Genomic DNA, 23,845 nt, shown 5'->3' on the forward strand with positions numbered 1-23,845 from the left:
TTTGCGGATCATTATGGATTTCTATCTAAACAAAACTTGAAATTTTTAAAAATATTTTTACTTATGTACATTTAAGAAAAAAAAACTGAATAGGTTTACAGAAATTTATTAAAAAAAAATATAGCTCTCATTATTATATCGAAAATATCGACCGGTTTTGTTTGATATATCGGAAAATATCGATAATGATCTAGAAAAGGGAACCAAAAAATAAAATTTCATTATTTTTAAGACGATAATATATTTATTATTTAATATTTTGCTACTCTTTTTATTTGGAATACAATTGAAATATTTTTGCTAGACGTTTTGTATATTTCATGTTATTTTGATTTGCGCTAAAAATTCGACTAAATATTTGGTCTACATGAATTTCTACTTGTGCTTCTGCTTGGACATGACCGAAACGGTAGATCCACCTGCTGTGATGGCCGCCGATCCCAGACAGGTGTTGCTGCCTTGGGGCATGGAGCCCATGCCGGCAGAGGCACTGCTTCCGCCGATGTTGTGATGGCTATTGTGACGCTGCTTAAGCATCTCCTTCCACTCGGACTCGAGGCGCACATAGACGCCGCCCAGTGGCTGGGCATTCTGTACCAAACACTGATCCGTTCCGGTCTTTTTGGTCACATAGCTGGCCACCTGTTTCATGATCTTCTCCTCGAAGTCGCGCTGATGATCCTGATTGCTGCGGGCCGAGAGCTCACCGGACCAAAAGCGACCCGATACATCGGTGGGACTAGGATAAGGCAAGAGCGTAGGACATAGAAGGAATAGTCTTTGATTTTCAGAACTCACCGCTTGCGTGACTTCTTGCCACGCGTCTTTCGTGGCGGCGGAGCACGATGCTCCGACTCGCAGCCATCGCTGCTGGAGCTATAATCCTCATCGTCATCGCGTACATTGCGCATTCGTGGGCGCTGGCATCGTGCATCCTCCTCGCTGGTGGACGTCGTCTCAGAGTCTGTGCTGGTGTCCATTTGATAGCGCGATCCCCTCATACGACGGCTCACCCGGTGGTTGGTCACTTCGAAGCAGAGTTTAGAACCTAAGCTTGCATATTTGGACTTACACTTACCTCTTTTAAGGACACTATCCATGCAGAGCTGCGGTAGGAGGCCCTGACGGCACCTCTGGGGCGTCAGAGAGATGCCCTGCCAGCTGGGACTGATTTCGCCGGCAGCTGCCAGCTCCTGGATCCTTAGAGGCGGCAGCTCACACAGTGCATAGTTCTCGCCCACCAACTGGGCAATGGCCAAAATGGCGCGCTCACGATCGGTCTCCACAAGGACACTGTGCTCCCGGAACTGGCAGCCCTTGAAATTCAAAGAGAGAAGCTTTTGTGACCCAAAACAAATGTATAAAAACCCGATTTAATACAAACATTTGGTCCCGGCAGCGTTTCATAGCGAAAGGCCTGCTGGCCGCAGCAGGAGAAGCGTCCAGCTGGCCCGGCGGCGCCAACGGGTCCCAAGAAATTCGGCGACTCCGGGTGATAACGGCACCAGTGCATCTGATACACCGGGAAGTGGGCCTCGCAAGTGCAGCAGTAGAGATAATGGCAGTGGCCCCAGAGCTTCCAGTACACCTTCCGCCACGACTTGAGCTCCTTGAAGAGCTGCACAATGTAGGCATTGAGATCCCAGTTGGTGTCGCGCACATGGTAACTCATCAGCTGGCCCCAACGGTTTAGCCGAATGTTGCTGGGCACACAGCTCACATAGGACTTCATGGTGTTGGTCACACAGTTGAAGCATCGCGAGCATCGGAACAAACCAGACATGCTATAGAAATGCCCACGCAGTGCCTCCGGATCCGGTTCGCAGAGCGATTGTATTAGCTTTGTCCACAGGCGCGGTGTCACCCGCTCCTTTTTGTCCCTTACCATCTCCAGTTCTAGATTGGTGAACATGGCCGCCAGCCGGGTGACCAGAGCATCGTTCAAGCACGATAAATTCGTCGAGGTGCGCACCACTTCGCTGAGATGGGCATGACAGAAGGCCAGACACTCGAGCAACAACGGTTCCATCTGAAGGAAACTGGCCGATACCAAAATGGGGACCACATTATTGCCATCCAACTGGGGACCGTTGCTCTGGCCGGATACAGGCAGATCTTGGCTCTGGGCACTGTGCTTGATCCACTTCATTAGCCAGTCGAAGATGAGAATGTCACAGTGCACGGATATGTCCATCTCTTCCAGCCTCTGGCCAGCTGTCACGTCCGCAAAGTAACCCATTTTGGTTACCAGCAAATGCTGCGGACAGGTGAAGTCTTTGGAGGTGTTCTTCACCTCGTCGCAGACGTGGATTACCACCTCGGGTCTGTTGAATAAGAAAATATAAAACAAAACTAAAGCAAAGCCGAAGGATAAAGTGAAGTTCTCTTTAGATTTTTTGGTTTGGTTTCCTTTAAATATTTCCCAAGAAACATCTACTTACTCCTTTTTCTCTTGCCTGGAATGCTTGCTATCCTTCACCAACATTAGGGACTTCCTTCTGCCGGCATTCGTGACCCCCGGCTTGGGAATCGGTTCCTTGACCAAGGCACGCACCATGCTGTTGGTGATCTGATCCTGGTGAGCCGCATCCCCGCCTGCTCCCTGGGCCAGGCAAGGAACTGAAGCTGCTGTTGCTGGCAATCCTCCATGCGAATGGCCCAGCTCCATCAAGGACTTTGAACCGCCAGGAATCGGAGCAGCCGGCGGAATAGGAGCAGATGATGTAGGCATGGAAGTGGGCACAGGTAGGATTTGCTGTGCTGGCAGCTTGCTCGTCTTATTCTTGCCACTCTGGAGTGGCGCAGGCATGGGAACTGGACAAATGAAGGATAGAACAGAGTCCAGAACGCCCTCGTTGATCACCGTATCCAGTTGCTCGACTAGCTTGGGATGCAGGCCGCGGTACGTGGACTCGGGACGGGAGCGCGAATTGCTATGACTGTGTCCGCAACGCAACATGCTGGTTTTCGTCTCCGGCAGCAGGGAGGCGGCGGCGACAGTGGCGGAGGAGCGGGACGGGCGTCGCAGTCCCAGCAGCGCGTTGACCAGCGTGTTGTCTGCCAAAAGATCAAAGTCGAACTCGTCTTTTTTGGAATTTCGCTTGGCTGTGGCCCCAGCGCCAGCACCGGCCTCCATCGGCGGCACTGGCTCCCTGGTGTGTGGTGGTTTTCCCATGTCGGCCTTCGCTATCATATCGTTGACATGACAGGAGAGCTTTAAAAACTCCAAAAATTCGTTCAAACTGATTTGAAACTCGGCGCCACTGCCGCCGCCGCCTGCCTCAATCGACTTTTGCGTTGCCGTTGCCTGACTGGCGGATTGTGGCGGCTCCTCTGGCTGCCCAGCGGCAGCTGCCTCGTCGGAGCCCGATTTTTGCATCCTTTCCGAGGCACAAATCGATGGGAATTGGACATTATTGATTGATTTCTCGGTTGCTCATAACAACACAGTGCATTTACAAAAACAAGAACAATGCAACTAGTGGTGGAAAATGTGGACTTAACGGAAACGATACAATAATATGCTATCGAAAGGCTATCGGTTTTTCAAATCTACTTTCTTAAGCTAAAAATTCTTCATAAATAATTTATATTAATGGTTTTAATACAAACTTAAACAAAACTCAGGTTTTATACAAACATAATTAAAATATAGAATAATAAAATTTGCATATATTGAGCACAGGTCTAGGTAACAGCTGTTTGAGATTAGGGTTGTCAAACTATTTAAATCTATCGATAAATATTCTTATTGGGAAAATAACAAGTTCTGTTATCGTAATAATATTATCGATAACTACTTTAGTTGCTTTTGAAATACATTTTTATTAAAAATTCTGCTGAAACTTGCATACTACGTGATAAATTGCTTGCATTCAAAATAATAATTTATCTATTGTCTTAAAAAAACTTAACGATAACAAGTTTTCCTTTTTTAAATATCGATATATCGATTCTTTGATATATTTTCGAAAACCCTACTCTGGTCACACCTTTTCCTTTTCGTGTTTCCGGCGAGGTACGTGCACAAAATTTCTTTCTCCAAGTTTTAGCCGTAAAATAATTGCCAATTTCTCATTTTAGCGGTGTAAACATATTCATCAAGCTACAGAATGGTGGGTGCCAATGAAAAATGCTTAAAATTCTATCCGAAAATGGGAAAATAACCTGAAAAACGACAGCGAAAAGGGCGCACTCCACGTGCAAAGAGATATTGTGACGCCCGAAAAAAAAAAAATAATTTATGTGTGACAACCTCAGCTGTGTTTCATATAAAAACCATCAAGATAAAACGTTTTTGCTGAAACAAGACACCTGTTTACTAAACAAATACTTCGTAAACAAGCTGTAAAGTTTCGGGAAATTATTCCCAGTGCAACGGTCAATGCCGGTTTTAAACTGAATAAATATGTGAAAATTCTTTGCAATCCTCGAAGGAAATACCCGGAAATATAACAAATATGAATGTTTTAAGTCATTCTAACAAATTACTATGTGAAAACTTGTAAAAGGCGGCCTATGGCCCGCTCAATGAAATCATAATCAGTGATTAATCCTAATTTGTTTAATTATCGCAAATACAGGGTCGCGTGCGAACCAAGACCGTGAAGAAGGCCGCTAAGGTCATCATTGAGAAGTACTACACTCGCCTGACGTTGGACTTCCACACCAACAAGCGCATCTGCGAGGAGGTGGCCATCATCCCCACCAAGCCCCTGCGCAACAAGATTGCCGGGTAAGTTTATTTTGGTTTTAAATATAAAACGGAGAGATTTATGCGGTTTTATAGGAAAGAAAGGTCGTAAAATACCTGAAAGAAGATTCCTAATAGACATTATTAATAATGTCTGTGCTCTGAAATCAACAAAACTATATTTTAAATTAATAAAAAATTTCTTAAATTCTTTAAATTATTTTCAATTTACTTTAAATTTGATCAAAAATAATCTAATATTCAATTAAATGTCTTTACCTAGCAAAATACGTATTCAGCTTGCTTAAAAGCTATACATTTCTAGTTTAATATTTAATAAATCTAACTTTATATAGTCTAAAAGTTAATGTATAAATGTTTTTTTAAGCTCATGTCCATATCTAATTTTTTTTTTTTAAATACCTTTGATTCTTAGAAACAAAAAGAAAACTAATAATAATAATTATTATTTCCTTTTCAGCTATGTCACCCATTTGATGGGCCGTCTGCGCCACTCCCAGGTGCGTGGTATCTCCATCAAGCTGCAGGAGGAGGAGCGTGAGCGTCGCGACAACTATGTCCCGGCCGTCTCCGCTCTGGAGCAGGACATCATCGAGGTTGATGCCGATACCAAGGAGATGTTGAAGCTGTTGGATTTCCACAACATCCGTGGTCTGCAGCTTACCCAGCCCAACACCAACAACTTTGGTCGTCGCAACTAAGTTTTTTCTATCGTAGCGCGTAGATGATGTTCTGGATTTGCATGAAATCACAATAAATAACAAGTTTTTGTGTGAAGTGCAATTGAAAATGTGTGTTTAAATTGGAAATTAATTGCGAAATCAATCAAGTTAGTGAAGAGAGGAGAGAAAAAAAAAGAAATAATTCATAATTCTAAACTGGATAGAATTTAAAAAATCCATAATCCTTAGCTTATCATTTTATTCCAATTTCAAAATTAATTTTTGGTTTTATTTTTGTTTATTTATTCGCATTCGAATGGAAAATACTGGTAGACAATGCACATACATGTAAATATGTATTTAATATATTCATTCCATAAATAAATGGGGTTTTTCGTTTCCTATACATACCGATATTTATATGTAGTGTATATGTATAAAAGATATTCTCTACAGAGTGCACAATATAATATGTAAATCTAAGCGTGTACACAGATTACAAGTATATAGACAGGGGTGCCGTGGAAGTTGTTATGCAATTTATTTTAAAAAAGCATCTAAAAGTATAAAATTAAATATTTAAAGATTCTTTTTTGGCTTTGTTACATTTTGTATCATTATTTTAGGCCGCACTTCGAGAGATTTCAAATCCACAGCAACTTCTTTGGCCCCCCTGATAGTATATATGTTATGTATATGAAGGTTGGTGTAGGTATACGATTGATTGTGCCCTTTCATGAGCCCGGCGCTCATTGTAATCAGGATGCAGCGGGATCCGCTTGGGGTCTGCGCACCGGATTGCGTAACACCAGCTCGGAATCCTCCGAAATTATGGGCAGGGCATGTGCCCAATGGTAGTTGATCAAATGGCTGATGCTGTCAAAGATGCGATCCTTGGTGCGAACCACACCCTCCGGGTCGATGAGCAGCAAATGCTTGGGCGTCTTGCCCTCCAGTCCAGTCAGCACATACTGACCGCGCTTTCCCTGGGATTCGCGTACCAAAAAGTCGCCATCCTGCTGCAGCAGCCGCTCTGCAATGGGTCGTGAGATGGCGGCATGGAACCACACTTCCGCCGTCAGCGGACACTGTGGTCCGTCGAATACATCACGCACCGAGATGGCTGCTGTGGCAACCGTGGAATTTGGCGGGGTTGGGGCCTGCTGGAGGGGATCGAAGTGACCGAGGGCCAGCTTATTGGTCGTCTGATCGGGCGGCGGGGAGTTGAGGTCGATGAGATTGCTGCTGAGGCGATCGCGAGGCTTCTTCAGATTCAGCTGCGCCACACGCGGCGCATGAGGATGCAGAGGGAGCTGCTGCTGTTGTTCCGGTAAATCCGGTGGCAGCTTGTTGGGCAAGTCGTTGTAGTACTCCTTCACGTTCTCCTTGCAGCTCTGGTTGATGTTGCAGTCGCCGGCAGCGGCACCTGGATCGTTGAGTCTGCTCAAAGCGTTAAATCTCAATGCAAAGGCCTTGCCAATGGTCACGATCAGATCCTCGCTTTGACCACCGGCACACTCGAGCACGTAGCAGGCCCGCCACTCGTCCTCGTTCTTGGCTATGTACGCCAGAAAGTCCAAAGTGTCGTTATCACCGCCGGATGCGAACGAAATACGCGGCATATTGTGATTGGCTATCACCTCGCCAGTCTCCACATTGCACAGCGACAGGGCACGGCTAGACACGTTAATGATGATGTTGGTGCCGGCATGTTGCATGCTGGGCCGGTCCGATATGAAGCTGCAGAGCCGCCGTTTGCCCGCCGACTTTAGGCCCGCAGCCTCGCACACCCGATTGATGCACTCCCTGTATCGTTGGAAACCCATGATTATCTTGTCGTGCATTCATTCGCAATGGTTACTCACCGCGCCAGCTGGGTCCGTGTCTCGAAGTCCAGCGATTTCATCGAGGTCTTGACCTCAACGCAGCCCGTATACCGCACATTGAATGCAACACCCACGCCCATTATGACGTCGTCCGGATAGATGCAACCATCGTTGGTGGCCCCGGACCCGCTCCGGTTGCCGGAATCGCCATTCTTCGGCATTTGTGCTCTGTTCCTGTCTGAGTTTGGCAGCTGTGGGCGTCCTCTCGCGCTGGTATCCTTTTTTCCCCCAAGCGCCTCTTTGTTATTAGTATAATTTCGGATTACTCAAGGTGTGACCGCATTGTCGAAAGTGTGACCGCAGATGGTGGCCCTATCGATAGCTGCACAGGGGCGGCACGATTGTGTGGGAAAAAGGGGTTTGCAGGGAAGCGGATCTTTAACCGAATATTGAAGCTGTAAAAGTGATGTATTGGAAGAAATGTTTCTTTTTAAAACGTCGAAATATCCAAATTTAGACAACAAAGTATAAAAAATAATATATATAATAAATAAAAAATATTTAATTTTGTATATATATGAAAAACATTTTTATATATTTTATACATTTAAAAACACTTTTTTGAAAGCCATAGTAGGTTATGATAACTTAACGGATTCAACTATATATATTTAAATTAAAAACATACGATATTTACAACCACGCACACGACACACGTGCCACCACTAACCTATCGATAACACCGTCAGAGCAATCAACAGTTTGCCATCGCTGTGTGTGGCAAGCCAAAGCTTCGCGTCCAAGACTTGGCCAACCCCCAAAATAAAGAAAATCTGTGCTCGCCGCCGCAACCGCCGCTCAGTTTTTAACCGACTTTCGTGCAATATCCACGCCGTCACGGCTCTCCGGTGACTAATCCGTCTATTTCCCCCCGACAGCGGCGCGTATACATACACACAGAGGCGGTACATCCAGCCGTGGAATTATGTGTTAGAGCTAAACAAATACGGAAATTTAGAAACAGGAAACGAAGAAGCTACGTTTTTGCCGGACGAAACCATCTTTCTGCCTAAAATCAATATTCGCGTGAGTTTTGTGTGAGTGAGAGAGCCAGATACGCCCGCATCGCAACGCGCAGCATCCGTCAGCGAAGTGCAGCCAGAAAACAGCGGCGAGAAAAGCCGGAGGAGCAGTGTGCATCCGAGTCGCGCGGCACTGGAAACTGTGTGGAAACTGGAACGAACGCATTGTATCCGTGAGACAGATTTTCACCGAGTCAAGTCAGGAATCCCTCCGCTGTTAGTTACCTTACCTTATTGTTGCGGTAAGTCTGTGCTCTGTGTTCGTCAGGCTTTCTGTGTTTACGTTTATGCCATTTCCATTTCCATTCCGCTGCCCACCGCTTTCGCATTCGTGCTTATAAAGTGCGGCCCAGTGGGCACATAAATATAAACATACATATCTACATTACTTATGTATAAAAACATTTTTACGTCATGCGACGACGGGCTCTGAAGTCATTACCAATGCTGACAGCAGTGGCCATAGAGATATAGATTTAAAATCGTGACCGATCCAATGCTTTGTCTGTTTCTATAGGAAAAAGCCTCATTTGATTGTAAACATTTAAATTAAATAAAATATTCATATTATATGGGAAAACTATTAAAACTTGAATTTTAAGCAAACATTATAAATTCCATGTCTTGAGAAGTTCCAAAAACATTACCTACAGACAGCACAAGCCATGCAGATAAGGCTTAAAACCAGTTCCCCAATCAATGCGTCATTCGCAGGGCATTTACAGTAGAACTTCTATAAGAAACCATTGTAAGAAGTTTGTTTATGGGTTTATAAGTGATTTCAGAATAGTTATAAATACTAGGGAACCACTATATCACGACATAGTTATATAGTTTGCATGTCAATTCCACAATATAACTATAAAAGGTCTGAAAAAGTAAAGGTTGCTGAACTTTGAGTTAAAAAAGGCATAATAATCATATTTATGTCTTCGCCGGTGTGTGATTTATTACACAGACAGCAGCGGGTATTAAGATATGGCTTTGAATTCGTGACTTAATCAATGAGTCATTAGCTTGGGATTTACAGTGGAACCATCATAATAAAACTATTACAAGTAATCAAAGCAATAACTTGGTTTAAAGAAAAGCTAAACTTATTATGAATAATTTAATAATATCCTCTTAAACTAAAGAACAAACAAAAAGGTTTTATTTCAACGTATTCAAATAGGTTTAGCTTACAGTGTTCCCACTGTATTTCTCTTAAATTCATCATTAGGACCGGCAGGGCGCAGAGATCCCAAATGAGAAGTCTCGCTCATTAGCCAGGTGATCTCATCGGCGGCTGCCTTCTTCCCATTCTGTGTCCGACTGCAGCATGGCCTTAATTCACGCCCCTGTGCCGTTTAAACGGCAGTCGGATCACGCCTAATATGGTCCACCTAAAAGCTGGCTCAAAGCGTTTCCCGCCGCCAATTAAACACGATGACGTTGACCCTCGCAGTGGCAGTACCCTCTCCCCTGTTCCATTCATAGATTATAACGCTCCGTCCGACGTTGGCGCCCACGCCGTACGGCCTTGGCTTTGTTTTTGTTGCTGGCCAACTGTTTACTCCAATTGATAATTGCCGCAGAAGGCGTCTATCTGGTATAAACGACTGTTGGAGCCGCCAATTGGTGGCACCTTCGTGCTAAAATCGAAAGGAAATCAACACCAAGCTGGGCCAATTAAATGGTTGTGCTCTTCAATCGGAAACGAAACGAAAAAGCTGGTTATGTTCAACCAGACAGAAACAATCAAATATTTTATTGTGTTTGGAATTTGGTCAATGGTGAATTTTTAATCTTCAAGTTCTGTCAAGGTTTAATTGATTTCTTAGCTTGATCAATAAATATATCTATGAGTAAGCCAAGAAATTACTCCTTAATCTTCTAAATTCTCATATAATGATTGCTGTCACGTTCAGTCTAGTTTTTATTAATTAAAAAATAATTTACCGCAAGGCATTACGGTTTATTTTTATCTACCAAACCTTTTCTCTGGGTTTCAATGACCCCCAAAAGTCTGAGAAGGCTTTCCCTTGCTTTTGTGAATGCTCGGTAACCGTTTAACTTTTACCATTATTCAAAATTGTCTAATTGCTTTGAAAGGGCGTGTAATTGTGGGTTTATGAGGCGTAATGGGCTTACTCTGAATTCGAAATACATCAGCGGTCTGAGGTAAAGCCGTTGTGTTTTTTGGTCGTAATAGCTTGAAAACTATAACACTTTCTTTAACTATAAAATACAAATGTTTTCTTAAAAAAGCTTGTCTTTACCCTTTTTCAATGTTTTGTATTTTTTTATTAATAAGGTCTTTGATTATTGAAAATTGGCTTTGAATTTAATTTTTATAGCTTATAAAACTTATTATCTAATTAATTTCACTAAATAAACCCGTAAACAACTTCTCATACACCATTAAAACACTATAATTTCACTTTATATTATATTTGCATTTTATTTGCCACTTAAATGGTTATTTATAAATGGAATTTCTCACATTCTAAATATATAACTTTGGTGTTTTATTCACCACTAAATAATTTGTTCATAACTGGAATTGTAAACCTAAATATAACTTTAATTGGCATGTTATTCAACACTTGATCATTTTTATAACAGAACATTGTAACATTGCTTTTAAAACGCACCCTGTATCAGTTAACAGAGCGCTGTTATTGTTAACATTTCCTACAACAGTATTCTCGCAAAGTCGCAGACTCATGCGATTTCCACTTTTTGTTCGCTTTTGTTCACGTTTTCCATAATTTTACTATCGCTTTTTATTGTTATTTTAGTTACATACTAAGGTACATACACGCACACTTTTGGACATCACTACGAGCTATTACACGTTGTTTTCAAATACTAAATTCGCCCACCTCCCGACGTTTTATATATGCTGCATGTGTGTGTGTATTACTGCCCCATCAGCTGTTCAAAGTCCGTTACGTAATACTGGGCCCGTCGGTAGACCTCGGGTCGAACCACATTTCCACCGAAACCAATAAAGTAATTGGCCGGCGGCACAGCCTCCAGATCGGTGGCTCCATCGCCGATCATGGTGATGAGCGAATCCTCCGGATGCTGTTGCTTTATTAAGGCAATAGCCTCCGCCTTGCCGCCGGAGCGCGATGTGGGTTGTGTGATGTCGAAGCTATCGTAGGCGCCCATATAATCAAACAGCATCTTGTTGGCATAGACACGGCTCAGAGGAATACCCAGTTCGGTGGCCACGGGCGCTATAAGGCAATCGAATCCACCGGAGATCAAATACACCTGCTTTCCCTCCGCCTTTAGGTGTGAGACGAAGCGCTTGACATTTTTGCTGAGTGTGCTAGGGCGCTCCTCGATAAAGTCCTTTACTTGCTGCTGCGTCGGCCGGATGATGTTCAGCCTGATTTTGAGGGCATCCTGGAAGGTCATAGCACCGCCCATCGCCTCCTTCGTTACACGTGCCACCTCGCTTCCCTTGCCACAGAATTCTGCCAGTTCGTCGATGCCTTCCTCGCAAATCACTGTTGAGTCCACGTCGAAGCACACGATCTTTGACTGCTGGATGACCTTGGCCGCCAGTTGGGGCTGTTTGGGCGGTGTTATGGCCGAGGCCACGGTGGTCTTGGCTGCCACTCCGCCGTTGGAGGTGCCGTTGCCGTTGCAATTTAGCTGCTTGGCAAGCAGATTATGACCAGCGGCGGCTGCTGCAGGACGCGACATACTCAGTACGGAACCGCTCATCTTGACCGGCAAACACGTTGTGTGTGGCTGCGTAGGAGGTGACTTTGACCTTTGTTTGTTTGACGTAAAAGCTTTAACGCTTTGGGCTCGGCAGGGGGGACCTCAAAATTTTCCGCTGCCGAAATAACGCTTCTTTCTCGGTGTGTGTATCTCTTGTGCTTTTTCTCGCCTTCTTTTTGCACACGCGCTTCGCGTCCTGCTGCTCAGCTGTTTTTTTGTTTGCGTCTGTGGCGATAAGTGGCAACGGGTTTTCTTAGTCGGGGCTACTTAGTTAAGCGGTCGAACTGCTCGCGTTGAGTTGCTTTTTACAAGTGCCTCGAAAACACTCGATCGCCCTTTTAAGAAAACTCTACGTCCGACGCACACAAAGACAGTTGCTTCGGTCTCTCTTTCTCTCGCTCTCCCTCACGGCTGCTTTGCTCTCACTGACCAGCTGTGATCGGTTGATTACAAGCGTGCCAGAGCGAGATATCCGTCTGCCTGCACATTTACAACGGTTTCTCATGGCTCTTATCGATGCAGGGTGCGCTCACACCGACTGTGCCACTCACCTACCTTGCGACTTTTTATCCGCAAATTACTCTTCATTCATCAGGCTTAATCAGTTTCAATTGAGGAGAGAAAGAGAGAACGTGAACCTTTGCACCCACCACATGTGCCGCCTTCATGCCACAATGTCTGCTTATCACGCAGCGTATGTATAAACAATGAGAATAATTATGATTTAGCTGTCATTAAACCCGCGACACTAGAACCGCCTGGAACTGGAATTTCCAGAAGCAGGCGACCGCGTCCTTATCACTTGTGGCACCATTAAACACTGACCGATTATCAGGGGGAACTACGGGCGGCGGGGTGTTTGTGGCCAGACATCGGAAGACTACCCCAAAACAGTATCACCGAAAAACAAACAAGTGTGCCATGGTATGACCCCGGTACTAGGAATCAGTCTGGTATAATTCGGATTACAGTCAAGCTTGTATAAAAAGGATTTTATTAAAATTTACTATATGTAAATATTTTTTTATATAATTTCATTATTTTTTTTTTAAATGTAGTTGCAACTAATACAATACTCATTTCTTTTCAATGCTGTCAAAAAAATTATAACAAAAAATCACATTTATCAAAATTTAAATTTGCTTCTTTTAAAATTGATCTTGAAGTTCAACTGTATTTCAAATGCCTCTTATCAGTACCGCAGCGTGCTTTTTGTGTCTGGTTGATTCTCTGCTTGATTTCCAATACTTTCTTTTTTACATTATTACTGATTAATCATTTATGTGGAAAATAACCGAAATCGAATCTGATTAGTGCTGTCGTGAGCTCTAGGTATTTTTAAAACTCGGAGATTTAAATTTAAACTGTCATGATGCGATTCTGATGCAATTCCATGCTAGTGTTGCAGCGTCTTACGTTATAACGTAAAGCGAGAATCTTTTGAAGAATTAAGAACCGCTCTTCTCTCTCTCTCTTCTTTTTAAGTTGTTTGTTTTCTTTATTCTCCATAAATTAGATACTAAAGAAAAAATGAGGCGTGTGCAATGCAAGCTACAAAAACAACAATGACAGCCGCGAATGCAATTCCACTTTTTGCAGTCTCTTATTGTTGCTATCGTTGCTATGGCAATTTTTTTTTGTATTATTGTTATTTTTTGCAGTTGTAGAAAAACAACTTGTTTTGACCGTTCGCGATCGTTCGTTTTTGTGGTAAACAGGGGAAAACAACAAAATAATAGGCAGCGACTAGACCGCAAAAGTATTTCATTGCCAGCGTTATCGATAACGATAAACAATTCATTGCGTGCGGAGAGGTGCGTGCATGTGCATGCAAGAACGCGTTCTCATGCATATTTAAAGCGCGCCTCGGCCAACGACTTCCACTAGAGCTGGGAAAAAATCGATTCTCAGCGAATCGATTTTTTTCGATTTTTTAGAAAATAAAATCGATTAAATCGATTAAATCGAAAACAAAACTTTTTTATTTTTTACTTCAAATAAATTCAGAAAAAACCAGAACTTAAATTTATTTACATAATCATTCTTAAACAATAAACCCAAAATGTATTCATAATAAATCAAATTAATTTTTCTGGCCATAACCAGTGATTAATTGATTTTTTGTTTTAATAAAAATATTTTGTTTCTTTATTTTAAATAAAATTATTCAAAGCCTTTATTTTAAATATAGTAACTTATTTTAAACAAAAATATTTAAAATAAAGGTTCATAAAATAAGAAGCAAAATAAATATAAAAACAAAAAATCAAAATCAATTATTTACTGGATATTTCCAGAAAAATTAAATTAAATTAAATGAGATCACAAAAAACCAAAAATATTTTCAAATTATAAAAATATCAAAATTCGACTAGCCAGTGGTTTTTTTTGGCAAAAACGAGCTTATTTAAAGTTTTGGGTTTTAAAGCCGCACGTTTATCGGTTATAATACATCCAGCCTTACTAAATACTCGCTCTGCTTCTGTTGAGCTAGCTGAAACGCACAGATAGAGCAAAGCATGGACCTTGTCGATTAATCGATTCTTTCTAAACCGAATCGATGCATCGACCGAAAAGAAAGAATCGATTTAATCGATGTTGACATCGATTTTTTCCCAGCTCTAACTTCCACTAAACAAAAGCCGTAAACAGTTGATTATTTTTAATTGTCGTTGCCTTGAGCGACCAAAAAGCCAGAGAGGCCAATCACAAGGGAAATGGCTGCCGCGACCAACCACACCTGCACTTGGTACCTTTTACCTGAGCCTCAGCACCGCCTGTCAACGGCTGCGGCACCTGTCGTTTTCAGTTTGAGTTTTCCCTTGCCTTGGCAACTCGTCTTGGGGTTTCTGTTTCGGTTTTGGGTGTTGTGTTCCTTTCGGGTTTGCATTTATCGATTGACCTTGTTGTCCTACAATGTCCGTTTCCATTTTGTACATTTTCCGAGGACACACAAAGTATAGAGGTAGGCTCGTCACCTGATCCAAAACGCAGGGCAAAGTACCTAGGCTGGCTAATTTATTATGCCCATTGAGTGCCCGGCCTAATAATGGTTTCTAATTTACAAAAGAAAGGTCTTTGATCAGTACAAACTCTCTAATTCCAAACTAAATAGAAAACTAAAGATACTGGCTAAAGAAAATATTTCCTTAAAAAATATGACATTTTAAAGAAATGTTTAATTAATTCGAGTAAGTAACACATGTTGAGCTATTTTTATTGCATACTTTCGGCGGCCCTATTTAGGTTAATTCATTGCTATTTCTGTAGAACTACCACAGTTTTATATCAACATGGAATTTAGTGAGGCAGTTGACAACTGCCGAGCCTGGTAATTGAGCCCCCTCTGGTCACGCCCACAACTATTTGCCTCCCACTTTCCATATAAAAAGCTTGCATAATGACGCGACACTTTGTGGGATTGTTTGTGCCAGCAGGCAGCTGATAGTTGATACTTGATAGGCACGGCTTAATAGCATAGCAGCTGACTGAAGGCCGCGTAATTGCTATATTAATTTTCATCACCAGGCAGACTATATTAGACAATATTTTTATTAGTCTGCACCTCTCGATTCTCGATTGATTTGTTTTTTCCCCAGCTCTCTTAACAGTTGTTTCCAAGGAACCTTTTTTATTTTTGCTTCTGCTGATTAACCGTTAAATGGCATATGTATGGACGATCCCCCTTTCATTTCTATCACCCGTGTTGTTTACGGCTGCACGCGATTTTAATTCCGCTGATTAACTCTCTCACGCTCTCCACCATACTCACCCATAAGTGAGAAGTAAGTACATGTGGGGAGGGAGACACAAGCTCACTTGACACATTTACGAGTGGAGAGCAGAAAAGGGGAGCACCCGAGAAGTGCATGCAGTTTTGCTCTCGCTCTCTCTGCCCCCCACCCGTTCTGCGGTGCGTGGTTTTCTTTGTTGTTCTCCTTTTTTTTTATTTTGTTATTTTGTCGTCTTGTGTTTTTGTTTTGCATCGCTTGCTGTTGGTTCATAAACAGTTACAAAGTGGGCTGATTGTGTATGGCAACGTCAACGGTTGTGCACTGGAAAAATAAGCAGCAATAACAACAACAGCAACAACACCAAGGTATATGTCCGCTTCGCTGGGGGCCATGCCAGCATGTGCCAACAGTCGCGGTCGACATTATAGGTACTCTGTTTCTGATTCTTGACATTCTGGTCTTGACAGCCTGAAATGTTGACATGCTGGGATTTTAAGCTTCTGTAGGCCTTATTCCTAAAAGTTTCAAGAAACCACATAAGCACCCCTATATTATAGGTTTTTTTTTTGCTAGCTTAGATTAAGATTATTGCATTAAAGTGGTCAAATGAAACTTTAAGTGAACAAATTAATTGTAGAAATATTTCACATACATTTTGCAACATAATTGTGGGTAAAATTTTAAAGGGTTTAAAACCTGCAGCCTTTTCTATTATTCAACTATAAAATAACTTAAGTTATAATATTTAAAATCCAATTCTTTCGACCGCCTCTGTAAACGTTGTTGATATGTAAAAATGATATGAAAACACGTCATTTGCCGACGATTACTGTTGCTATAGCCAGAGAGTTGCTTAACTTTTGCTCTGACAAAACCGGCAACAATGGGAAAAGTTTTACAGTCCGTCCACCGGCGCCGCCTCTTCAAATGTAATTACAAAAGCCATTTTTATCGTTTCCTTTTTTTTATTTTTGACTCCGAGTTCGAGTTCTTTGAGTTCGTTGCTCTCTGGCAAATTAACAATAGCAGTGTTATGTTGGCATGTCGTCCTGACAGCCACGCCCCCGAAAACGGAAGGCATATCCTGTATCCGTCAAAAAGGATTCCCCGTTCCGAACGCAACAGTTTCGACTGTAATCCGAGTCTAATGCGGTGATTTGGGTCAAATGCCAGGGAGAACGCAAACAAAAAAATTGTATGCATTGAGTCGAGGCTTTGCCCCCAAATACAGTGCACTCGAAAAAATAATCCATGAATTATAAAAAATATTTAAATAAATATTGCAAGTTGTTTGAAGCTGGAGTTTGTGACAACTCAAGGGTATGCTGGGCCTATTTAATCCGTAAAGCTCAAGACTTGGTAGAGCACATCAAAAGTTTTTTATTAAATGGCAATTCTGCAGACAAAAAAATATATAAAAAACAAATTATCCGTTTTTAACATTTGAGCGGTTATATACCAGCGTGTCACCGAATTTGTACTTGGGAATTTGAGATGCACTCTTTGCTAGAGTTTGCTCGAGGGTCAGAGGCCTTCTGATCGATTCCATATCCTTCCTCCTTTTTATATACCGCGAGAAATTATTAACTATAGTTTCATCGTATAAAAACTTTAGTTCTATAAAAGTGCTCTTTATATGCTAATTTAATTTGCTCAGAATTATATTTGAATACTAATGTGATAACTGAGGAGAGAGCGCTCTTTTGTACGCTCTGTTTATTCCCTTAAGCCAATGAAAATTACTACCAATTGTTTATTAATTAAATCAGTATAAAAAATAATAAAATAAAGCCAATTAGGGAAACAGATCTCAACAGGTCAATGTAATTTCTTTAAGCGTACACGTGTGGGTTTTGCAATGTACATGCATCTGCTGAATCACTGCCGAAAGGCGTAGACTGAGCAACGACAGTGATTGGCTCCGCATTGCATGTGCAGTGATTCCCACAGAAAAATAGACAAAAAAAAAGAAAAAATAAAACAAAAGCTAAAGCTTTGAATGCCTGAGCTCTCGGCATCAATCAGATAATCGAAATTGTTTGCGCAACGCTCCATTAAATTCGCATTTCTCAATTCGAAATTGCAGGCCGGCATTGTATATCCGAGGAGCAGCAGCCTAATAATGGTGGACTTCCGGTTCGATATCAGGCCCCTCTTTCCCCAGCCGATAATCAAGGTTACGTCTAACCTACTGCCGCACACCTTCCGCGGCGACCGTCGTCAGTGTTTGTGAGTATTGAAACTGTACGCGGAGTGGCATCCCCCGGGATCGTTTCGCCTAGCCGATACGCTTTCCACACTCACCCACACGACCTCACACACCAACCACTCATCCACATATCCTCATCCACTTGCGTGCAGGGACGCCACCTCCAAGATGACGGAGATTATTGATCGCCTGGGTCAGCTCTCGGCCACGTCGCAGGGTCTTAGCAAGCCGGTGACCACCGGACAGCGCTTGAGGATGTCGGAGAACCAGACCGTCTATCTGCTGGCGGATAGTGAGGCGGGTCACAAGTAAGTGGGGCTCACAAGGGGAACCTTGGCTTTTCTATAAAGAAATCTAATTTTAAATAATTACCAATATATTACAGTGGTTCAGTCGTTGGTCTCCTCAAAGTCGGAACAAAAGATCTCTATCTTTTCGATGAAACTGGACAGACCCGGAAAGTCCAGCAGGCACCGTCCATTTTGGACTTTTATGTCCACGAGTCCCGCCAGCGCCATGGCCTGGGAAAGCGTCTCTTCCAGACGATGCTCATCGAGGAGCAGTGGACACCGGTCAAGTGCTCGGTGGATCGACCTTCGGACAAGCTGCTGGCCTTTCTTGGCAAACATTACGGTCTAACGCGTTCCATACCGCAGGCCAATAATTTTGTGCTCTTCGAAGGATTCTTTGACGATGCGCCATCTGCAAATGGTCATGGAAACGCCCAGTCGCCGCAGCACACCCGGAATGGTATGCACATCACAAACAGGTGAGTGAGTGGCGTGGAAAGGGGAAAGTGGAAAAGCTAAGGAGGCGTTGCCGGCTAGCCTGCTGGCTTCCTGGCTTCCTGACCTGGCGCAGTCCGCGGCAATTAAGGCGTTGTTGCTTTCGTTGGCGCTGCAGGAAACATTTCACTTTCGGCCTCAGTTGGCCATTTATTTTCGGCCCCATTTGCATATCGTATGCAAATCGGAATCCGTACTGTAGATTTGTTACTTTGTTTGTTTGTTTGTTTGCCGAAGGAAGCCCGCTGATCGATAAAGCTAGGTCCAAGTTGATAATTAACTTTCCTGGCTTAATGGTGGCCTGTTGCTCGCTTTGCTTTGTAACCTGCTATGTAACCATTGCTTACATTTAATTTAATAATATGTAAATTCATTACTAATTTTAAAATTAAAAGGAATTTCTTCTACATTTTTACTAGCTTAAAATTTTAACAATATAAATGCTTAAGCAATTAACTGTGCTTATTTTCTAGAATAAGGTAAACCCATTAACTTTGGCTTATTTTTAAACTCTTTTGTTACTTTAAATCCATCGCTGTTAATTTGTAGTGATGATTTGTGTATGCTTATTTTCTTAGACTTTTTCTTTACATTCAAAATGTATATTTTAATTTATTGTAAGAAATTCAAGTATAACAACCAAGCATAGTACTAATTATAATCAGCTTTTCTTATCCCAAATACAACTAAATTCATAACTCTCTCTCCACATGTTGCGCTAACCCCATGATATGATAACCAACGATAACACAACATCATCAATATGAAACAGTCCTAACACCCAGCTATTTGGGGCTACCTACTTGGGCGAGGATAATCGACGACGTGGCTCCCAGCAGCAGCTACAGGCAGGGCCCAATCTGCTCCAGCAAGTAACACAAATCTCACCGCAAGGACGATATGGGGCCAGGCGTCCCACCTGCAGCATGGCTGAGGTAATGCGGCAAACTTAATTGGGGAATTATCTGGCATTGGGGTTTCATTTGTTTATATTTTTAAGAACAATTAAGGTAAGGTTAATTATTATGAATATTCTTAGATTATCGTAATAATGAAACATTCTCAGCAATGATGCGTTGATAATTAGTAAGATTGTGAGAAAATATCCAGAAATTCGTTAAAAAAAATCTCCATCGCAGTTGGCCCTCAGTTCGGTATGTCAAGATCCCCAAGCAGCTCCCTGCGTAGAGCACAGTTCAAATTTATACTCGATACCAGTCGGAACATATCTTTCCACATTCCAGTGTACAAAAAAACCGTATACTTTTATATAGTTTTATAACTTGACCAAGTTTTGTTGCGATTTGTGTGCTCAAAGATTTTCTTTCGTTTAGTTTCATTTTTTTTTTTCGTGCGGTTAACTAATTTCGAGTGATTTTAATTTATGGATGCCAAACGCGGTAATGCCTCCGTGGCACGCCACGGCCCAACTGGCGGTGGCTATCATGCCTCCAAGACGAGCATGGCGGTAAGTAGTGTCGAATAAAAAGTCTCCTCCGGATGATGATGACTAACTTGGCTTATAGTCACGCCACGCGGGTGGCGGATGCGGTGCAGCCATTGGACGCAAGCAGGTCAGCGAGGTCAGCATAACGCCCAGCCAGTCTAGGAATCAGGATAACGTGAGCCGTCTGCTAGACTTCCTGTTTGTATTCCCCGTTGATCCCAGACCTCATCACAGCCTCGCAAGAGCCCTTTGGATGCCTTGAGCCGCAGTGGGCTCACTACACGCAACCAGAATCCCTTCCAGCGTCGTTCGGGCTTGCAGGACGTGGATGATTCCTTTTTGGCCGCGAATGCTTTTGCCCGCCCGCCCAGGCTGCGTCACTCTGGACTGGAAAGGGACTTGCAGCCAAGCTCTGGTCCAGGTGTGACTCCAGCTCGCATGTCCGCTGGTCAAGAGCAAGTGCAGCAGCAGCAACAGCAGCAGCAGCCGCCGCCGCCGGCACAGCAGTACCAACAGATTCCTCCCGCAGGTGGTGAACAGCCACCAGTGGCCGCCGTGCCCTCGTCGCAACAATTAATGCAGCAATACGCGCAGCAGCCGGCCGCCGGTCAGCCAACGCGCCATGAACCAACACCAACGGGCCGAGCTCATGTCCATCAGCACATGCAGCAGCAGCAACAGCAGCAGATGCCACAACAACAACAGCAGCCGCCGCCAGTCTATGAGCAACAGCAACCCATGGCCCCCACACCAGATGTCCAAACCCAGAATAAATACCCAGCACAACAGCCTCAACAAGGATATGTAAGCTTCATGGGTAGTTCCTCTTTCTGGCTCCTTAACAAAAAATACCTACGACCCACAGAATACCCAGCCAACGCCAGCAGCAAGTGCTGCACCACCGCCTGCAACTTCATCAGGAGGAGCTGGAGCTGGAGGCACCGCAGCACCACCCTCAGGAGGAGCCGCTGGCAATAATGCTCCACCGGATGCCGAGATGTGCACCACTTGCCCCAACTGCCAGACCACCATTTACTTGGTGCGCTCACCGGAACTAGGACACGGCGATGCCGCCCGGCCATACAATGAAATCTAAATGATTGACTTGACGGGGGGCGAGACTAGTAAATTCCAAGTGAAACTATTCAAAATTAGATTTTAAAGATGAATGACAATCTCGACAACCTGCACTGGTTTTCCGAACGAACAAAATTGTGTGTAAACCCAAAATTTCTCATGAACGAATATTTGGTGGTAGCAAATGTCCAGTAAATAAATATAAATATACATGTAGCTATGTGTGGCTTTTACTTTCAGTCAACCCTCAGAGAGGTTAACCACCCCCCGAAGTGTACCAGGGTATTGGCTGCGTGCCAAGTGCCTGTTTTTGGTCATGTCAGGGGGGAGGTGACATAAAAAACGTAGCTTGCGTTTTGTAACCCGGATTTATATATATATATTTAGAACTCGGTAATTAATAGAGAAATTCATTGAATTGTATGGCCCACGGGGGGAATGACCATTAATATGTAAGCTAATAGGCTAAGATCCTATCTCTACAATGCTTTATGACCTTAATAAATTGCTCTATTTCAGATAATTCATGCAGGCAGCTCGAAAGGTGGCAATGGCGGCGGCGGCAACAGTGCAGAATCGAACAGGTAAATGACCAGAAGCACCCTGAGGTGTGCCAATTTCCTATTCGAATTATTTTCATTTCTGTGTGTATCGTCTTCATTTTGGGTTTCATTCGTTTCCTTCTTTTTTCGTTTTGTCTTTCAGAATCAAATAGAAAATATAACACACGGCCCTGCATCTCACATACAAAAGATAGAAGATAGAAATCAAAAGCATCAACTTAAATAACAACCCAGTGTACAAAGCCTTGATTTTAGCCAATTTATTTATATTTTTTTCGCCTAGTTAATTTATTGTATACAAACGATGAATTTTACACTTAAAAGTACGAAGTACAAGCAGAAGAACCTGCACTTGCCGCATGCCACCAATTCACCCCAACAAAAAAAAAAAAAAAAAACACCAATACACCATAAAAAACACCAATACCCCAAGAAAGACACCAGAAAAATCGGAACTCCACAGACACAAAAGAAAAAGCAAAACAAAAATACCTGACAAATTGTGATTACAACATAATACTTATGTATCATTTAACATTTAACAAACATTAATTATTTGTCGTAACTTATTTTCGTTTTTTTTACCAAGCAATAAAATCAAAACAAATCGATTAATTTCAAGTCCAGCAAGACGAGCTTGTAAATAATAATAGACCGTTGTGCAAGTCGATTTCTCCCTCTCTTGAGATGTTAATCTGTATTTACGCTCTTTTAATTAATATTTACAGAATTATTAAATATTTAAAAGAAGTTCACACAAACGTTCTTTAGTTTATTTGCAAGCTCTACTTTCTGCGTGTCGTTTTTTCGATTTAAAGACTAGTTTTACAACAGAATTTAAACCCAATCTTTCAAACAGCGGAATGGGTAACCATGACCTTGCAGAGATTACTGCCCAACTGCAGCAGCAGTCTCTGGCCGAGATCGAGGCCAGTCGATACATCCCAGAGCCCGAAATTGAACCGGAACCAGAGGCAGAACCTGAACCCGAGCCCGAGCCAGAACCAGAGCCGGAGGTGATTACACCCCCATCGCCACCGCCCAAGACCCACACTCCGACTCCGCCGTCTGTGCGTTCGCCGGAGGTGGCCGAGAGCATCATTGGGGAGAACCGCAGGCCGCCGGCCTTCCAGCTGAGCAAGCAGCACACGGGCATGAAGAATCGTTCGTTTGGTGTCGGCGGCGCCGTCATGCCCAGCAGCAAGATGGAGTTCGATCAAACGGAGCGCGAGGATTTCGGTGTTGTCAAGATTAATCGTCCGCCGGGCCATGATGTCACTTCGCCGGGACATGACAATGCGGATGCCATGTCCACCGTGTCCTCTGGTGGTGGCGGCGGCGGCCTCACCGATCAGGGCTACTATGATCTCAAGTTTTATCACAACAAGTTGTGGTAAAGGAAAGAATCCAAATTATCACAAAAATAACAATACAACAACAGCGAATCTCGCAAACTTTTGTACGCATAATTAACAAGAATTAATCTAGGAACTAAGTATACGTATTAATTACTCAAAAGACACCAAAACCAGCAACGGTTCCTGTATGTACTTTTCTGTTGTGAGCTTATTCTTCAGACCTTTTGTTGTTGATTCGTTCATTTGTTACCAAGCCACGCACTAAGCCGTAATCTCTAGAGCCACACCAGATCGATCCTTAATCTTAACAATAGCGCAATTCCAAAGTATGTGTAGACTAATTAGATAATTAATCTAATTAGCGATAATTTAATTGAATCTTCTAATTTATTTACTAAATCAATTGTTTTGCTTTGTGCCATTAAATGTAGAGTAAGAGTACAGAACCAGAACCCCTAATGTAATCCAAACCCCTGTGTGTATCTTCCAATTCCAGCAAACGCGAATATTTCGAGCAAATCTATAGCGATTACATGCTATAGGCACAGATCCATCTTTGTAGCTATTACTCAACATTCCTCCATAGAACCTACCATAGAACATGGCATTAAAGATGAAAATAAATATAAAAATAAAGCACACACAATGTTTTTTGTCGATTCTAC

The 23,845-nt window shown here is 42.8% G+C and overlaps 6 protein-coding genes across 11 annotated transcripts; 3 read left to right on the forward strand and 3 right to left on the reverse strand.

Annotated features, from left to right (window-relative positions):
- Nucleotides 1–256: 256 nt before the first annotated feature.
- LOC108078936 (SANT and BTB domain regulator of class switch recombination) lies at nt 257–3,394 on the reverse strand. Its single transcript, XM_017173085.3, has 5 exons — nt 2,442–3,394; nt 1,385–2,324; nt 1,079–1,316; nt 799–1,027; nt 257–739 (listed from the first exon to the last, which is right to left on the reverse strand). Exons 1-5 carry the CDS (start codon nt 3,377–3,379, stop codon nt 376–378), a joined length of 2,709 nt encoding a protein of 902 aa, XP_017028574.1. The 5' UTR covers nt 3,380–3,394; the 3' UTR covers nt 257–375.
- A 599-nt stretch (nt 3,395–3,993) lies between these two features.
- RpS17 (ribosomal protein S17) lies at nt 3,994–5,504 on the forward strand. The gene is made up of 4 exons (XM_017173016.3): nt 3,994–4,018; nt 4,084–4,115; nt 4,584–4,735; nt 5,175–5,504. The coding sequence occupies exons 2-4, from the start codon at nt 4,113–4,115 to the stop codon at nt 5,413–5,415; spliced, it is 396 nt and encodes a 131-aa protein (XP_017028505.1). The 5' UTR covers nt 3,994–4,018; nt 4,084–4,112; the 3' UTR covers nt 5,416–5,504.
- Nucleotides 5,505–5,719: 215 nt separating this feature from the next.
- Shc (SHC-adaptor protein) lies at nt 5,720–7,615 on the reverse strand. Its single transcript, XM_017173015.3, has 2 exons — nt 7,242–7,615; nt 5,720–7,182 (listed from the first exon to the last, which is right to left on the reverse strand). The coding sequence occupies exons 1-2, from the start codon at nt 7,421–7,423 to the stop codon at nt 6,135–6,137; spliced, it is 1,230 nt and encodes a 409-aa protein (XP_017028504.1). The 5' UTR covers nt 7,424–7,615; the 3' UTR covers nt 5,720–6,134.
- Nucleotides 7,616–7,884: 269 nt separating this feature from the next.
- On the forward strand, nt 7,885–23,839 carry Atat (alpha-tubulin acetylase). Of its 6 annotated transcripts, none has more exons than XM_017172817.3 (7): nt 7,885–8,526; nt 17,828–17,970; nt 18,103–18,258; nt 18,336–18,719; nt 19,508–19,670; nt 21,779–21,843; nt 22,682–23,839. In XM_017172817.3, exons 2-7 carry the CDS (start codon nt 17,864–17,866, stop codon nt 23,217–23,219), a joined length of 1,413 nt encoding a protein of 470 aa, XP_017028306.1. In that variant the 5' UTR covers nt 7,885–8,526; nt 17,828–17,863; the 3' UTR covers nt 23,220–23,839. The 6 variants fall into 6 exon arrangements, 4 of the variants coding, with proteins under 4 accessions (XP_017028306.1, XP_017028307.1, XP_070141728.1 ...); XR_011444918.1 differs by lacking the exons at nt 21,779–21,843; nt 22,682–23,839 and adding exons at nt 19,802–19,821; nt 19,875–20,190 and having other exon boundaries at nt 7,890–8,526; nt 19,508–19,745; XM_017172818.3 differs by lacking the exon at nt 22,682–23,839 and adding an exon at nt 21,965–22,437 and having other exon boundaries at nt 7,890–8,526.
- aay (phosphoserine phosphatase) lies at nt 10,702–12,324 on the reverse strand. Its single transcript, XM_017172821.3, has one exon. It carries the CDS (start codon nt 12,005–12,007, stop codon nt 11,189–11,191), a length of 819 nt encoding a protein of 272 aa, XP_017028310.1. The 5' UTR covers nt 12,008–12,324; the 3' UTR covers nt 10,702–11,188.
- Nucleotides 20,059–21,475, forward strand: LOC108078776 (mediator of RNA polymerase II transcription subunit 15). Its single transcript, XM_017172820.3, has 4 exons — nt 20,059–20,203; nt 20,262–20,357; nt 20,417–20,986; nt 21,048–21,475. The coding sequence occupies exons 1-4, from the start codon at nt 20,120–20,122 to the stop codon at nt 21,276–21,278; spliced, it is 981 nt and encodes a 326-aa protein (XP_017028309.1). The 5' UTR covers nt 20,059–20,119; the 3' UTR covers nt 21,279–21,475.
- Nucleotides 23,840–23,845: the final 6 nt, after the last annotated feature.

The sequence above is a fragment of the Drosophila kikkawai genome, chromosome 3L (genome assembly GCF_030179895.1).
Source record: "Drosophila kikkawai strain 14028-0561.14 chromosome 3L, DkikHiC1v2, whole genome shotgun sequence".
NCBI lineage: Eukaryota > Metazoa > Arthropoda > Insecta > Diptera > Drosophilidae > Drosophila > Drosophila kikkawai.